The sequence below is a fragment of the Bactrocera tryoni genome, chromosome 3 (genome assembly GCF_016617805.1).
Source record: "Bactrocera tryoni isolate S06 chromosome 3, CSIRO_BtryS06_freeze2, whole genome shotgun sequence".
NCBI classification, from domain to species: domain Eukaryota; kingdom Metazoa; phylum Arthropoda; class Insecta; order Diptera; family Tephritidae; genus Bactrocera; species Bactrocera tryoni.
This window is the reverse complement of record NC_052501.1, coordinates 2,381,083-2,399,660: the sequence shown is the minus strand read 5'-3', so window position 1 is coordinate 2,399,660 and position 18,578 is coordinate 2,381,083. Positions and strand designations below refer to the sequence as shown.

At 38.9% G+C, this 18,578-nt stretch overlaps 1 protein-coding gene across 1 annotated transcript in view; it reads right to left on the bottom strand.

Moving 5' to 3' along the window:
* The window catches only part of LOC120771553, an 85,929-nt gene that overhangs the window by 11,783 nt on the left and 55,568 nt on the right, over positions 1-18,578 (bottom strand). The window contains exons 4-8 of the mRNA XM_040099614.1: positions 5,396-5,528; positions 4,985-5,128; positions 3,364-3,564; positions 2,201-2,269; positions 24-133 (exon numbers count right to left, since the gene is read on the bottom strand). Coding sequence (XP_039955548.1) covers positions 24-133; positions 2,201-2,269; positions 3,364-3,564; positions 4,985-5,128; positions 5,396-5,528 — 657 coding nt within the window. The remainder of the gene's footprint in view (positions 1-23; positions 134-2,200; positions 2,270-3,363; positions 3,565-4,984; positions 5,129-5,395; positions 5,529-18,578) is intronic.

Sequence of the window (18,578 nt, the reverse complement as noted above, 5' to 3'; positions counted from 1 at the left end):
TTGCAACTAGAGATTTGACTCACCGCCACGTTTTCAGCATCAAAGCGCCATATGTCAGTGAGAATCCGATTTCGCGTAGCCATATTCGCGCCGTGCAGGTGTACAGATTCGGATTGGGGTACATCACGATATTCTGTAAAAATAATGAAAAGAATTGTACTTGCATTTGTAGAGCTTTCTGAATGAATTTGCAATTTTGTCGTTTAATCTGCCAATAAAAATACTAGGTGGTTTGTGTTGGAACTTAGACCCAGTAGTTTGCGTTGATATTAAACAAGAAAGGGCGTTAAGTAACAAATAAAAAAGTTTTACTACAGTTTATATTGTAACTAAGTGATATAGTGTTCTATGCGATTCCGAAAAATGGGAAGCTCTTGACACGTGCAAAAGTTTTAGTCGTCTCCTTTAAGTTGGTCGCTTTGACGTGGCGAAGGGACTTAAGTAATAGTAATGTGCGCATCCCAAATGGGAATACACTCTATTCTTACAAACCAAGAGCGACATCTCATAATCCGCACAATGGTGATATGGATGAATAAACAAGGTATTGAAGTACCTACGTGCCGATGACTGAAAGCTCAGCGAACGAATAGCTGATCGCTAACGGTCCCCTCCGATGCCCGGGCGAGGTTGGAGATATTAAATGCCTTCTCTACGCATACCGGTTCTGCAGTCGAGTGACCAACTTTTTAGGGCTTATTCGTTTGACCGAACATAAAAAAGAATCTACAACAACAACAATAACCAACCTGATGACAACTGCTTTGATTACGGGAACAGCTACGACAAATTGGAGTCCAATAACGGAATCTGATGAGGACGATCTACCCGCCTTCAGACAGGAGACGATTAAGAGTACTACGGAAACCGCTAAATCAAGAGTGGAAGCCTCCACTTCCAACGCTACTATGAGCACCAACCAAAGTGCACAGATAGCTAAAGGAGACAACCATCACAAGAAACGAAAAAAAACCCCAGAATCATCTGAGGAAAAGCCGGTTCCAAATGATAGTCTTTATACTTGGAAAGACTGCCAAAAATCAGGCAGCACGCATCCCAGTTGAAGAGGAGGAAATCAAGCGCCTAAAACAGACATTGGTGTATTACAAAAGCTTTCTGATAAAGACGCAATCCGAACCTCAAGTCGAAAGTACAAACCCGAGCAGTTTACAAAAAACGTGTCGCTCAATCACCGAAACGCAGGGCATTCTGCCAAAGGCGGAGTGAAGGGGAACAAAGCAGATTAACAACAGCAAGACATTTCTGCGATGAAGCCAAAATCAGCTTACAAGTAGCTATTATAGACGGCAACTCCTCCTCGAAACGCACAGTGCAGGAACGGTAGGTGGAGATCGACGTCAGATTATAGAGTATGGGTCTAAGTTATGTACTCGACAATCCTGCGGGTCCCCACCCAGAGTAAGATGAACAATAACCTTAGATGTGTGATGCGAAAAGGCCATCGATATCAGCCTTATACAGGGGCTTTGGGTTAATGAAGACAGCAATAAAGGGCTAAACTGCAGTAACTACAATATTTTTTATACACATAATAATTGCGTTGAAATGTTTCACTAATGTGATTTAGTTTATAAGTCAATATGTAGTGTTCGCTATTTCGAACGTCGCTTTGTATTTGTTCGAAATTCTCCTCGATTTCTTGATGTCTCATTCGAATCAATTTTATTTGATATACCGTAATACCAAAATTTTTCGCCAAGAAAGTAGATTAGAATCACAAAAGAAATGATTCGGAAAGAAGCAACATTTTTTCACCTAATTTGGCTCCAATGACCTTTTTCTTCTTTCGAGACTAGATATGTTTTATTATAACCACGTAGCTTTTCTATCGCTATTATTTAGTTCTCAATACTTAAGAGGTGGGTGAAGTTTTTAGTCGATATTGCTGTCCTCGCAGTTGTTAACGCTTGTTTGAGATAAATAATGGATTATATGTATGATGATAGATAATGGATTATATTTATATAATATATATAGTGACGTAAATGTAATGAGATGGTGTCCATAATCTATGGTCAGATTTAAATAATAAATTTCTTCAATACTCATTTTCGGCATACCGAAAGCAGGTGATTTACCAAAACCATTTCGGAGTCTACCTCTGTTTGGTCGTATAAGTTGGATTTGAAAAAGCACAAAGAAGTTCTTTTTAAGAATTGAATAGTTTTTATCTACTTACTGTACAGTAGATGAAGAAGGCGCCTAGGGCAATGACGCGCAACAGAGCCGGGCTGGCGGCACGAACAACCTGTAAATAGGAAGGAGAATATCAGAGTCGGTGTGAAATGTGGATATTGGTGTACGTTAAAATTCAATAAAAATAAATAAATAAATCATATTTGTGAAAGCACATTGGTTTGCACCGCTTGCCACACGCCAGCAAGAACATGGCGTATATTTATGTGTGTTGGTGCTTAGCGCAAATGTGAGACTTCAATAACGATATTTTTAACAACCTCTGCATAGCAACAGCCGGAAATCCATAAAATTTTGTGTTATTTGGTTTACGATCGTGTTTGGCGCATCCATACGCTCCAACACCGACTCATCGAACATGCACGAATACAAAGTAGTCACCGTACTCCTGTGGCTTCATGCGAACGTGACGCTGGTCTCACATAAAAATTCAAGAAGGGAGCGCAGCTGCAGCATTCGTCCGTCGCATTTAGATGACAACAAGCCGCAACGCCTCAGCGTCGCCAGTGCCGGTGAAGAGACGCACATAAAGTAACAGCTGGTCTTGGTTTTGGCGGCAGCAACATGTTTCCTTTTTTGTCTGAGGGCGCACTTAAGAACGTAATAAAGAACAAAGCGAGTGGACCGGGAACACCGCGTATGCCACTAGCAGATATGACCCCAAATACCAGTCGTAAAACTAGACTAGTCATGAAAGAGCAGAAGTGAATATGAACTCGAAGTTTTAGCGGGTACACAGCTCTCGCCGGTAAATGACGCCACATTTTCCGCCACAGACGCCACATGTCAACAGCACCCAAGGCAAAGTAATAAAAATTGTTAAATTTCATTATGAACTCACAACTGCCGCGCCACATACTCGCACTTTGCTGGTCAGTCTTTCACCGGCCGCGCCGACCAAAGTCCGGGTGGTCAAGGTTAATGCGTTCAATATTAACCTGCCGTCATAAGTAGCTTTGTGGTTGGTGGCGCGCAGCCAAGTTGGCGACTGGGTCGACTGTCATGCTGCGTGTGGCCGGACAATATGTGTACCGTTACACTTTTATGATGGCGGCGCAAAGACTTAAACTTTTTTTATGCGCAAATATGTGCTTTTGCTATTGTTGTTATGCACGTAGCATGCAATGTGTGACGTGTGGTACTTACCTTCACTTGTTGATAGCGGAATGTGAACCACGCGGCCGGCGGCAGCAAACCGATGACGGTGCAAGCCAGCACCAAAATGCTCGTTCGCATCGGCCAATTAAGCGCTGCAATGCAAGGCGAGCCATCCTCGCAGTAATCGCAGCCCTCGGCGCACGGCAGGCACTCGTACTCATTGATGATGTTGTAGGTGGAGTTTCTGCCCTGCAAAGTGTGTGGCAAACTCTCATAAAATTTCAATTCATTTTAAGTATTTCGCTTGATTTGTACAATATTAATTTTATATACTCATTTATTTGATAAATATAGAATTTATCTCACTCAGGAACTTTACACTGACAATTCCAATCGTCTGAGAAAAATATTGGGTACCAGTGCTACCAATCACATTATGTTGGATGGAAAAGACCAAAAAAAATTAATGTCGTTGAAAAGTCAGTGAAATTATAGAAAAGATTGACCAGGACAGACACAAAAGCAGCCATGACATCTCTAAGGAACTTAACATTCATCGTCAAATGGTTTTGAACTATTTAAAAAAGGCTGGCTACAAAAAGAAGCTCGATATTTGGGTACCACATGAATTGTATTTGCTGAAACGAAATGAAATCGTACCATTTCTGAAGCGAATGGTAACAGGAGACGAAAAGTGGATCGATCAAATATGACAATAATGTGTGAAAAAGATCATAGTCCATACGCGGTGAAGCTCAACAAATGGTCGCAAAACCAGAATTGACGCCTCGACTGGCTATGCTGAGTTTTTGGTGGGATTGAAAAGTAATCATCCACTATGATCTGATGATTTTACATTTTTCTGTCAACAACGGATACGATTAAAGCAAACAATCGAAAAAAACGGCCAGAACTGATCAACGGAAAGGGCTTCGTCTTCCATCAGGACAACGCTAGACCACATACATCTTTGATGATTCGGCCAAAACTGGGAGAGCTTGGCTGGGAAGTTTTGATGTATCATATAGCCCTGTCCTTGCACTATCGAACTATCATTTGTCTCGGCAGAACTCCCTTAATGGAGCAAAGTTGGCTACAAGAGAAGCATGTGAGAATTACTTAACGCAGTTTTTCGCCGAGAAACCAGAAAAGTTTTACACTAATGAAATAGTGTCTCTAACGGTAATATAATAAAAAAAATGGTCGATCAAAATGGTACCTATTTGTTCATTTATTTATTATAGTAAATAAAAAAAAAATTGGTTGAAGTTTGATTTGAAATACGAAAAGACTTTTTCGACTACCAAATATTTGGATTAATTTGTACTATTATATATTAATTTTATATACTCATTTGGTTTATAAATATGGAATCTCTCTCACGCGAGAAACTCCAATCGTCTTAGGCAAATATTGATCGCACCACAATGGATATTCTGAGATCCCCCACTAATTTTGAAATTTTTTAATATTTTGTAATCTTTTGAATAATTTGCTCAAACATTTGTCTTTGATTAGTGCTTGACATTTGATTTAACTAAAGCAACATCAGCAAAAGATTTATTTTTGGGGCTGAACACATTATGTAAACTCATATTGTTTCCAAGCGTTCAGGCGATTTTCGAGGATTAAATTATTTGCATGAAAATTCCATAAGGATTGAACTTACCAGCATGAGCTTCTCGTACTCCTCCTCCAGCAGGCTGCCGTTGAAGAACTTTTGCGAAGACATGGTGTCTGGAAAGTAATAGCCCTTGCGACAAACACATTTGTAGGAGCCACGGCGGAAGCCCAATCCTTTTAAAGCCTCACACTAAAAAGTCCAAAAGAAAGAAGGCTCTTATGTGGCATAACAAATAAATGGAATAAAAAACAGTTTCGAACAGAACAAAAAAACAGTGTGGGGGAAGTCGTGCTTTTGTGCGAAATTTGCTAATTAAAATCGAAATCCAGCATTAAATGATTTCTATCGAAATTTATGCTGCATAACTGCGCTTACTCTCGTTTCTATTTATTTACAGCTTTTCGGTAAGGAAAGTAATATTTAATTGTGTTTGTATTTGTATTTGTTTGTACATACCATTGTTGTGCGCTGTTTGCATTTGTCGGTGCCGGCGAATATGTTGAGGGGTTGAGTGGTGCCCGGCGAGTTGCGCTGCGGACATTGATCGATATCCACACGCCTTAAGTCGATGTCGATGCCCGAAGTTCCTCTGCAGTTGTTGCAGTTGTTTTACAAAAGTTGTTAGTATTTTGTTGGTTTCCAATTTAGTGGTTTGTGTTTGCAGTTTCGAATTTCATGGTTTTTGTAGTTTGGCATTTAGTTTCGTTTGTGAGTTTATTTATTGACATATTTTTTTTTGTTATTTCCAAAAGTTTGTAACATATTGACCATTTTGTTGAGGCAGAAAGAAACATGAAAATATATAAAGAGCAAAATACACATAAAAAGATTTTAATTAAGATTTATTTTAGTTCTATTTTGTATACAAAGTTGAAGACAAGTTTCTGAAATGAAGCACAGTATTAGAAAGTATTAGTATGTATGAGATTGTTAGCACATTTGTCGTGGCATCAGTGATGACGAAGAGAGCGTATGTCTTAAGAGGTATATACTAAGTATAACTACGGTTGCAGAAATTAAGTCTGATACTTCAGCACGTTATAATCTTAAAAAAATTTGTAAATGTTTGGAAACTCAATTTGAAGGAGAGAGTGAAAATATGCATATGAAGAAATACAAGGATCCACGTGGGGTCTTTCAAGTTAATTTTGCTTCACAGCGCTTTGGCGTGGTGAACCGCTGTCAAAAAGGTCTCATACAGAAAACCGATGGAGAGGATACAGCGACTCGCTGCAGTCTGCTTAACGGGAGGGCTAAGAACCACTCCAAATACTGCACTAGAAAGGATACTTAACCTACCACCAATCGGCATTGCAGTGGAAAGCTCTGCAACAAAATCCGCTGAAGGTTTGGCGGCGCTAAGTAAATTCTCCACAAGCACTTTCGGGCACAGATCAATAAGCTGAGCGTTGGTGGATAAAATAGATCACATTCCTGCACGCTTTATTTGGGGGAGAAGGTTTCAAGACACACAAAAAGAGAGCGGATTGCGCAGGAGCATGCGTTTCGCCAGTGGAACTTATAGTACAACAATCATAAATAAATTTATATCATTGATACAAAACTGCCTAATGGAGTAGAAGCCGGAATCAATTGCTGGATCTCAGACAACCCTTGAAGCTTCCTGAATACTTAAGTATCTTTCAGGTGGACGTATTTACGATCAGGAAAAGGGCTGAGATAGCTAACAGCGCAGCAGCCAACATTGAGAAGATCAATATATATAGTACGTCGATAGCCAGGTGGCAATTAAGCCAATATTCCCACATCGCATTACGCCAAAAATGTTCTTAGAAACAGAGAGAGAACGGAAAATGACTGCATAACTACTGAGTTACAAGCCACAAAGCAATTCCAGGAAAAGAATTAGCAAATCAGATTGCTATAAGGGCCATTGGTCTGGCTACCGAACTAGAACACGAAAAACAGAAGTCACTAAACCGATACTCAATGATCACTAGAACAATTCTTATGCTCCTGTACAGCAGAACACGGCTAAGACATACATATAAGAGCTTCGCAGTTGAGGGGACTAGATGAAGTATCAACATTAGATTTCAAGTCGCTCTTAAAGTTCGCAATCGTTGACGCCTTGTTTGATGAATACTTCAGCACAAATAAAACAGCACCTCCATCTAAGAACCAGTAGGTTTATGTATGGCATGACAGCCGGTCGGTATAATCTAACCTATAATCTTAACAAGAAAAAACGTTAACTTCGGTTGCACCGAAACTAAAAACCCTTCACAGGTGCATTTCTGTTAGTAACTATGTGTTCAGTTTGTATGGAATAAAGATGTCAAAAAATTAAATGAAGAAATCGAAAATCTACTATAGCTACATATAAATCGATAATTCTGCTTAAAATGTATTTAAGACAGCTTCACTAAACCAATACAATAAACTTTGTTGACGTTAGCTTACAGCGCTCATCTTACAAAATGTTGTTGTGACAAGAGGGTAACTCTTCTTTATTCTAGCAAATTTCGGTAAAACTTTAACGAGTCATTACTTAAATGCTGTCGTAAATCCTTTACGGGCGTGTAATCCTTTGAAAAATACAGTAATCCAATCGTCACGTTCAAATAAGATCACGCCAACAGCAAGGTCAGCGCTTTGGCTTCCACTTTCACATTATTTTCAAGTTCGTTAAGCAAATCCTTCGTACATTATTTCGGGCCTGCAATTTTGGCAAATTAACTACATTTCCTCTGCCTCGACTCTGATCCTTACTTAGCACACTATTGCTTTTATTCAAATGGCGCAGCACAATGAGGAAATAAATCAATAAAGAAACTCAGCGTCAGCCACAAAGCACAAGCACACTCGGTTTACTCCATTCAGCAATGCTACTGTCTTAGTGTTCGTGTGTGTGTGTATGTGTCGGCATTAGCATAAAGCCGTGTGAGGCCTGACGCGCCGAAACAGAGTAAATCTAAAAGAGATATTTCATGTTCGACAGGCCAGTGAAAGGCCAAAAAGAAATAAAAGCCCACAATAAAACAAAAAACCACAGTGTCAACAAAGCGAAGGCAGCGCCAAAGCAAAGCTGGCGAAGAGCCGAAGCGGTGAAAAGGTTCCTCGAAAGAAGAAAACAAATAAAACAATGAATTCCGATAGCAAAGCCTCCAGAATAAAAAATAAAAGAAGGACCGAGGGACTGCAAATAAACAAGCCATATATATTAAATAAATAAATAAAAATAAGGGGAAATAATATCCAAGAAAATGTAAGAATGAATCAAGGAATGCAAACAAAGGAAGACAGCATCAACAACAACAACAACAACAACAATGACGAGAGTAAATAAGTCAATAGTGCCAATTTCACACGCTCTCAGCACACACACACATGCTCACAGTTATTTACGTTAATGGCGCATATGAGTATTTATTCGCATAAATATCGCAGGCTGTGGATGTGATGCGCTCAGCCGTTCATTCGCTCGAGGTTTTGTGTCTGCCAGCCTTTGTGATTACTCTACTGTTACGTATACGTCACGTATGACACTATGTAAACAAACAAGCACCACAAGTGCCACGACAGGAAGGCCGTTGCTCATGCCACGCTATTAGTGGCAGCTGCGAACGCTTGAGTGGCGTTGTTCGCACACTTTTGTTGCACACTGTTGGCAGAGAATACCTTTGTGCCGAAATAGAGCACTTTATTGTTTGAATATATATGTATGTGTATGTGTGTGGCATATCAGCAGAAACTGTTTTGATTGAGTTATGTAAATGTTCACACATATTTACAGTTTGTTTTTTTATATATTTGTTTCATTTTATTTATATACAATGTTGAAATATTGTCATGGCTGACAGTTAATACTGCTGTATCAGTTATTTTTTGGTTTCATTCGATTATGTCGAAGCATTCACTGATAACGAATCAGCAGCGTGTGTTATTTCTGCGTACATATGTATATGCCAATATAGGAATGCAGACAAATATATACACATATATGTATATATATATATATATCTTGAATGTTAAACAACAGAAATCGTATTGAAAACCAATCTGCGTACAATATTATATTGAATAGTTGAAAAAGTCTTTTCGTATTTTGTCTATAGATGTCGTCGTATATCTCCAGTACTACCAATCACATTTTGTCATACCATGTAGTGTTGGAAAGGTGAGATAGGGCGAGATTTTAAGCTTCATTTAACCAAAAAAAAGCTAAAGCTTTACAAAAATAAGTGAAAATAATAAAGAATTCCGGAATATATTTTAAAATCTTTTTTATAAAACAGGGAAGAATGTCATGCAAGCCACCAATGAGATTTGTGAAGTTTACGGAGACGAAGCGGTATCAGTTCGCTCGCTTTTGTCCTGAAAATTCCGAAATTTCGATTTACACTGATGGAATAATGTCGCTAGCGAAAAAATGCAAAAAGTGATCGACCAAAATGCTACATACATATATGTTTATTCATTTATTAGTATAAATAAAAAAAAAATAAATTGAAATTTGATTAGAAATACGAAATTACTTTTTTAATCCCCCAATATTATATACACCTTAAAGTAACCCACAAAGGCACAGAAGCCTATTTTGTTGGTAAAATTTCTGTCAAACGTTAGTTCTTTTTCTGATCAACATGAAAATACGTACGTAAATAGACAAGAAAAAATTACAAATGGTTTATTTCTGTTGCATTCGTCATGAATAATTCTATTTACGAGCGATGCGCCAGAGTTGCGTACACGCAACATGACGTCACGGCATCTATAGGAGTCGGAAAAATATGAATTACTAAATATAAATTCTATATTATTGATTATACGCTAATAACTTTATTTTCGCCGAAACGATATACATACTATATAGGCACCACAAATAAAATTTTTTAAAAGAAGACGCTGCGTATACGTAACGAGGACGGAAATGAAAACTTTTTAAATCGGAATATCATAAACTTATTGAGCTGCAAGAGGTAAATGATTCAATCTCTACACAATATTCTCAATATAGTTTTCCATACAGTTAAGGCATTAGACGAATTTTAGCAGAACAAAAACAAAATGCGTGAAATTGAAATTGCCACCATTTTGAAAAATTTTGATATTTTTTTCGAGCAGTGGGTATGGTCAATGTCTTCTAATATAGAATGTTTGCTTATGTTTACTATGCGAAGATGAACTGAATAATTGCAGCAATGGAGGACTTGTGTTTTAATGTGGAGATCGCGTGTATCTCGAAATTTTTTTCTTTAAAAATTTTACTGTTAAATATACATATACATATGTTACGAGTGATCCAAGAGTTACTTTTTTCATTAGCCTTTTTTTGACAGATCACACGTTATTCGCTACGTTGAGATCTTAAATTAAAAGCGTACCAAATACAGCTTGTGCAAGGACTGAAGCCGCTTGACCTTCCCAAGCTGCATCGCTTCACTCTATGGGCTCTTGAAAGTTACAACAGGTTCCAATGTTTTCGAGATAAATTTGGTTGAGCGATGAGATCCATTTCAGGCTCAATGGGTATGTAAACAAGCAGAAATCGTGCATTTGGGACGAAGAGCAAGTTAAGGAGATTCAAGAGCTGCCGTTTGTTCCAGAAAAAATAACGATTTGGTGTGGTTTGTATGTCGGAGGAATCATCATTCCATATTTCTTCAAAAATGATGCGTAACCATCAATGGCAACCATAATAACTGACTGTTTCCAAAATTGAAACTCGTGATCTCGTCGACATTTGGTTTCAACAAGAAGGCGCCACTTCCCACGCATCGCATCAATCAATAGATTTTTTGAGAGAACACTTCGGTGAGCAGATAATTTCACGTTTTGCGCCGGACGATTGGCCATCAAGATCGTGTGATATCACACTGTTAGACTTTTTCCTGTGAGGATATGTAAAGTCTAAAGTCTATGCGAACAATCCCGTTTCGATTTAGGCCTTGCAGCAAAACATAACGCGTGCTATTCGTCAGTTACCAGTCGAAATGCTGGAACGAGTTATAGAAAATTGAATTCAACGAATGGACCATCTGAGACATAGTCGAGCCCAACATTTGAAAGAGATAACCCTCAAAAAATAAATGCCAAAGAATGTTCTTTGGAATGATAATTTCTGGCGTAGACACCGCTTACGGGATTATTGCCGAGTTAACAACAGCGCACCAGTCGTTTCTTCTTTTCGCTACGTGGCGCAAATTGGATATCCCAAGCGAAGCCAGGTCCTTCTTCACTCGGTCCTTCCAACGGAGAGGTCTTCCTCTTCCTCTGCTTCCTCCGGCGGGTACTGGTTCGAATACTTTCAAAGCTGGAGCGTTTTCGTTCATTTGGACGACATGACCTAGCCAGCGTCTCTTAATTCGCTGAACTATGTCAATGTTGTCGTATATCTCATACAGCTCATCGTTCCATCGAATGTGATATTCGTCGTGGTCAACGCGCAAAGAACCATAAATCTTTCGCAGAATTTTTCTATCGAAAACTCGCAACTTCGACTCATCAGTTGTTATCATCGTCCATGCCTCTGCACCATATAGCAGGACGGGAATTATGATTAGACTTATAGAGTTTGGTTTTTGTTCGTCGAGAGAGGACGTTGCTTCTCAATTGCCTACTTAGTCCGAAGTAGCACCTGTTGGCAAGAGTTATCCTGCGTTGGATTTCCAGGCTGACAAGATAGACGAAATTATCTACGACTTCAAAGTTATGACTGTCAACAGTGACGTGAGAGCCAAGTCGCGAGTGCGACGACTGTTTGTTTGATGACAGATATTTTGATGAGATATTTCGTCTTGACCTCGTTCACTGCCAGACCCATTTGCTTTGCTTTCTTGTTCAGTCTGGAGAAAGCAGAACTAACGGCGCGGGTGTTAAGGCTGATGATATCAATGTCATTAGGATTTTTTGTGTTCCTTCTTTCAAAAAGTAGGGAACCTCATAGTGGATCACTCACTATAATTTCCAAAATTTTTCAACAATTGAGATTTAAAAATTCTTTTGTTAGATCTTAGTTAAAAGAAAAACTTATTTGCATTAAGTTGCACTACTTTTTCCAACTTAAACTATCTTAACGTCCTCTACTTACCCTTAACACTTTTCTAGCCTATACCTTACACAATTTATTTACAACTTGTTTGTTTGTCTAACTTAAATGCAAATTCGCGATTTTTAGCCGCATGAAATCCCAGCGCCCGCGCATAAACATGATAAGTTGGTAAGTTGAGGCTTTTTCACCGATTCGGTGAATTTCGCCAAGCCAACTCAACTAATTCTGCAGGCAGTGGAAAATCCCTTCCAACAGCCTCCTGTTTAGTGAATTTGTTGCCAGGCATTTCATTTGTTTTCCGGCGGCATTTGTTCGTGCTGTTTTGCTTTTGCTGCTTATTTTTGTTTATTTATTTACCTTCTCGACATAAGCCGCGCAGTCAACAACCAGCCCACCATTACAACTGCCGCGGGTGTAATGCGATGGAAAGGCCTCAATGCAAGTACATGGCACTCAATGCTGGCACATACTCATATTAGAGACTGTAAGAGTGTGTGTGCAGGTGAAATAGTACTCGTATGTGAGTACATCAGCACCAACACTTACACGGATATATTCAAATCGCACATAATCCACTCGATTCTACTAGTTTGAGCAGAAGAGCGTTTTACTATGTGTTGCCATGTGAGTAGGTGGCATGTGACCTGTACGTGCATGCGGTTATAGAGTGGCATTTTACAATATTACAAGTATTTATATTTTGTAAATCCTTAGCCGTACGGCAAAGAATTTAATCGCCACGAGGTAAATTATGAATCGAGAGCAAGCCGTTAGCGACTGTTGTCATATTCTTGTAAGCTCTGCATTTAAGTTTAATATGGCTTGTGTGTATGTAATTTTAGGCACATTTTTAGGTTCGCTGGGGTGGTTGATAATTTTCAAAGTGCTAGACAATACCTTGCTTTCGAATTTTTATAAAGGACTGTCTTAAAAATTGCAGCAAAATCGATTCAGTGGCTTTCTATTTCTATTAAAGATAATTTTCTGTATGTGCCTGTTTTTATTCATCCGATCTACTTACATATATACATATATTCCTCGTATAGCTTCAAAATTTGTTCAATTTTACGTCACACCCATATGCAGTGTAACTCATATATTATAGTCTTCACAGCTCTTTTATTTATAAGGGAATATGGCTAAATGTATACGTATTTCTGTATAGTTATATGACGATTTGTGCATAAATAATATTGAGTGCATTTCTAAAGATGACAAATATTCCATATTTTCTCCCTCCGTAAATACCAAGATTATTTTTGCATATAATATAAACCCGAATGCTTTGGATAAATAAACCAAAGCTTCCTTGCGAATTAAATAAATACTGGTGTCGTACAGAGCCTTTATATTGTATATATATTTGCACACACACCTGATTAAATACATAGAGCTTTGTTACCTCTTCATGCATATAAATCTCCTCTTAATATTCTTATTGTTTAATTATGTCCATGCGAAAAGCCTCTTGAATATCTCAGGGATAAATAATTCAATATAAATATTGCATAACATTTGTTGAGAAGGAATGCCAGTAATGGGCAGTGTCATAGTACCATGTCAAGGTGACGTCGCAATGTTTGGAATTATATGTACATATGTATATGTAAGTAAATTGAATATTCCATTTAATACATAAATAAGAATTGTGTTTATCTGCAACGAGTGTCTGAGGGTGGCTGCTCTTCTTCGTAAGGTCAACGGGCGGATTCAATTTTGTGGTGCTTCTGTAGACACACTTTACATTGGTAGTCGAAAAAATCTTTTCGTATTTTGTCAATAGATGTTATTGCAGTCGTATATCTATTATGAAATGAAGAAAATTTCAATATTTCTCGAAATTTGAAATGAAAGGCTTATAGAAAAATAAATAATATATAAAGTTTGCAAAAGTTGAGAACAGCTAAATAACTTATGTACTTTATTAGCAGTCAAGTGTGACGCTTGTTCATCGTCGGTGCTCGTGAGTCACCGGTGCTTCCAGTTGAGGGCGTTTGTCGCCTGGTAACCAAGAAAAGGATTTATTGAAGCTTAAGTTCTATTGTTGCCACGTGCTAGTAATTGTCTCTACCTACACAAGCTTCTACATAGAAGTACAGGTGTAGTGCTCATTTGTTTTACCGCAGCGCAAGCTCACACCTTAAGCTGCAGCTCGCAATAGCAACTAAGTGACAGCACAATGAGTTAACGTGTGTTTAGCACTGTTATGGGAACTTAAGCAGTTATGTAAGCACATAGAATACAAAATAATGATGAGCCAAGTAAACTTCTTAAGATACTCACAAGAAGTTTCAGTTGCTACTGGCCGATGGGCAAAGTCAAGCAAAACTTAGCATTTAATATTTCAGCTGGCAGATAATTTATCACTTGCTTATATGTATATGCATATGTATTAGCCTAGAATCACCTTTATTTACTCTTGCTCTTATGTAATTTAACTCAGATTACTTTAAATTTGTTTGTCCACAAACCATGAAAGGGTTGGAGCTCATACATTTATTCGAGAAAATATTAAAATTTTAGTTTCTTCTACGCGTTCAATAATCTTTAAATTCCTTTAATTTTGAGATTATCTGCGATTTCTTCGATTGACGCTTATTTTGTAATAATCTGCGATTGGTTCTCAGATCCAAAGGTAATTGATATTAGGCCAACCAAGGACTGGAGAATAAATGCCAGCGTTAAGATACAAAAGTGTTGGTAGGAAACTTTTGTTGTGAACGAGCCTTAATTTTTTTCTGTTTGGTTGGCATGACTGCTGTCAAGCATATTCAATAAATTTACAATCAAAATTTTTCATTGTGTTGAAAATGTGCAGACAGGTGGTGATTTGCGGAAAGCATTAGTTTGTTGTTTCCATTTGAAGAAATGGGCTGCAGAGTCGCATCGAATGCTTGTCGAGGCACGTGGTAATCATGCTCTATCAGAAGCATGTTGCATGTTGCGGTTGATGATTTGATTTTGATATCAGAAATGAGGAACGTGTACCCCCAAAAATGTTTGAAGACGCCAAACTGCAAGCAATATGCTTTAACTTGAGTCAAAAGCAAATGTCAGCCATGTTAAATGTTGCATAACAAATAATTTCAGATTTGAGTAAGAGTCAAAAGTATCGAAAATGGGTGTCACATGAATTGCATGAAAGACACATCGAAAACCGAAAAAGCGCTGGCGTAATATTGCTCCAAAGACACAAAATAAAATCTGTTTTGCATCAAATTGTCACTGGGGATGAAAAATGGTGGCGTCTCCTCGCCCAAAAAGGGAAGAATGAAGAAATCCAAAGTGAAAACGATGCTCATTGTCTTTTTTGACATAAAAGGCAGCGTCCACCATGAATTTGTTCCTCCTGGACAAACCGTCAAATCCAAATTTTACGTGGAGGTTTTCAAGAGATTCAAACGAAGGGTCAATCGGGTCCGAAAAGACATCGCATCCCAATGGAAGTTGCACCACGACAACGCCCAGGCTCAACTGCCTAACTAAGGCCGGCATCCCAACGCTTCCACAGCCTCCCTACAGCCCAGATGTGGCCCCCCGGACTTTTTTTGATTCCTTACCTGAAAAGCCTTCCGTGACTTTTTCAATGCTTCGAAATCTTGCTGGCAGCGCTGCACCGACGCAGAAGGAGCTCATTTTCAAAGTTTTTAAAGAATTGTAACGATTGGCTCTATAAATTTTTTTAATCGACTTAGGCCTTTTACTTTTCGGAAAAACCCTGTAGGATGAGAACTTCATGAGTAAAAACGACTGTCGTTAACAAATCTTCTTAAGTAACTAGCTGTAAGATTGATAATATTAACTAAGAAGATATTATTCAAAGGTGTATTCTGCTAGACAATCCCTTTACTTGACCATGTCATTTTCGGCTCTTTTTCGACAGATTATATAGCTTTATTTAAGTTTGGCTTGTCATTTAACGTTGACGACGTCATAATACAATCCTGTGCCGTAAAAACTGTCAAATGGCATATCACGTAATATTGATTTCAAAAAATATTATATGCTATTGCAGTTTTGAGGAGAACAAGGTCTGGCCTTATGGCGGGTCTCAACGAACTGAAAATACTTGCGCTTATATGGGAATGCCTCTGCTTCTTGACTAATTTTCAAGTGCCTACATTATTGCAATGTGTGCAGCGATTTTCCTGTCACAGCAAGCGATTTAAACTGCTAATGAGTTCGAAATGATTTTCACGAACACACAAATGGCCTGCAACTTCATCTCAATCAATAAAAATCCCGGGCCAAATGGCAATCAGCAGAGCAACAGAGAGTAAAACAAAACAACAGCAGATTTTCCAATTTGCGAGGCAATAAAAAATAACAATTGCACAACAATACAAGCAAGCAGAGCACAATCAGCTTGTCAAGCTGTGATCATCCTACGAGCTACAGCAATTGGTTCTGCCGCGACGTGAGTCCTCGAATGCGCCGCTGCAGTCAGGGCGAGCGCCCTCTGCCGTAGCCTTCGCCTGTGCGCTGATATGTGCGAGGCGGGAAGTGGGAAAGTGTAGCAACGTGATCAGTGGAAAATCAGTGCGTTTTATTGCATTAATGTAAGTAGTCGCTAAATCTCATTTATTTATTATGCTCCGCTGCTGGCGAGCCACTGTGCGCCAGGCGCCCGCGTCGTGGAAGCAAACTGCCTGTCAATAAACAAACAAGACACTAAAGAGAGCGAGAAATGTGGAGGAAAGAAAGCGACGAAGACAACGGTGTTGGTCGGAGGATAACGAAATGCAATGAGACATTCTTCTGCATGGAAATTGCGAAATCCGTGCGAAAGTTTACACAAATAAGTGTGACAACGCGACACATAGCAACACCCATTCATATGAGGACACATTCTTGGGCAGGCTTTACATTTTATGAAGTAAGCATGCATGTACACATGGATGTAAGCGCCTGCTTATTGTGAAAATTAAATTTCGGATTGCCAGAAGTAAACTCAACATATTGAAATCTCAATGCGAACCCATAACGGTACGCTCTTACACATATGTACATATGCAAATGAGGTATAAACTGTTACGAAGAAGTTGGTGATTGAAGGGAAAGTCGAATGTGTAAGCGAGAGGGATATGAAATCCATTTGCATGCAAGTTGCTAGGTGGTCCGCCAAACAGATTGACTCGGCGAATGTCGCTGTGGCGCGTTAAAAGCTCTGTGTATGCAGTGTGTGAGGCGACGACAACTGTGCGAATTTCAGCAAATGTGGCAACAAGCATTGCATAATGTCGCCACAATCCGCATGCCACATGCCACGTCGCGTGTGCGAACAACGGCTATAATTTCATTGCATTACAACCAAATAACGGGTTTTTGGTACACAAATGAGTAGAACAAAATAAAGCAGCACAAAAAATGCAAGGAACAAACTTTTCACATTTATTTTCCAAACACAAAAAAACAAGGCAGAGAGCCACACGCAGCACGTAGCCAGCGAAAGTATTCTGCGAGCCTTAGCGATGCTTGAGCGGCACCCAGCGCCAGTTACTTAGTGTAGCAATTGGGCTGACAGAACTCGTCCTGGCAGGACACTGATGCATTGCATGCATTTTGTTGTAGTTAAAATTTACATAGCCAAACTACCGTTAAATGCTGCTGAGGAATGATTGTGAAAGCGCGCAGCCGTCTGTCTCCACATGGGTCCATTCACGCTAAATATTATTGGTGCTATGTCGTCTTTTATCTCCGTTATCCATTATATAAATAGGAAAACGTTAACTTCGTTCACCTTCCACCTTCAGAGGTGCATGTCTTATAGCACAGGCGGGTATAAAAATATTTTTGCCTTCATTATCAGCACTGTCTTATATAATAGTCGATGCCAAATTTTGAGAAAAAATATTATCAAGTAAAAAGTTTTATATACTACATAAGGGCTTATTATTGAGAGCTATGTAGTATGTATGTGTATCATTTACTTTAGAAATAAAATAAACAAATTTGTGCTTGAGAATCGACGATTAGCAGTCAGAGATCTTACTGGCATCGTTGGAATATCGGAAGGATCAGTGAAAAGCATTTTGAAAGATCATTTGGGACTAAGAAAAGGGAAAGCACGATTGGTTCAAAAATTACCCTATTTTTTTGTTAAAGTCTCCGAAACAATGCTTTCCGTCTACTTGAATGTCATGAAACGTATTATTACTGGCGATGGATCTTGAATCTATGTTTACGACCCGGAAACGGACGATTAATCGCCTGAATATCGTGGCAGAGGTGAGTCGAAGCCGAAGAAGTCCCGTCAAAGCATGTCAAAAATTAAGGTTAAGTTGACAGTTTTCTTCGACTAATGAGGTCTGGCACACTCCGAATTCCTTCCGACCGTCCAAACTGTCAACAAGGATTACTATTTAAGTGTTATGCGTCCATAAAAAGAGGCCTGAATTATATGCTGACAACTTTTGGTTTTTTCAAAACGATAATGCACTGTCTCTTACTGCGTTGATCCTTCGGGAGTTTTTCGCCAAAGTTTCAACTCATATGGTGCCGCAACCATCGCGAATCTAAAAGAACGCTCCGGTGAAACCGTTTTAAGTCAATTGAAGACTTTAAACCGAAATCACTAAGCACAATGAATGCTATTCCGGAAATTGGCTTTAACAACTCTTTCGA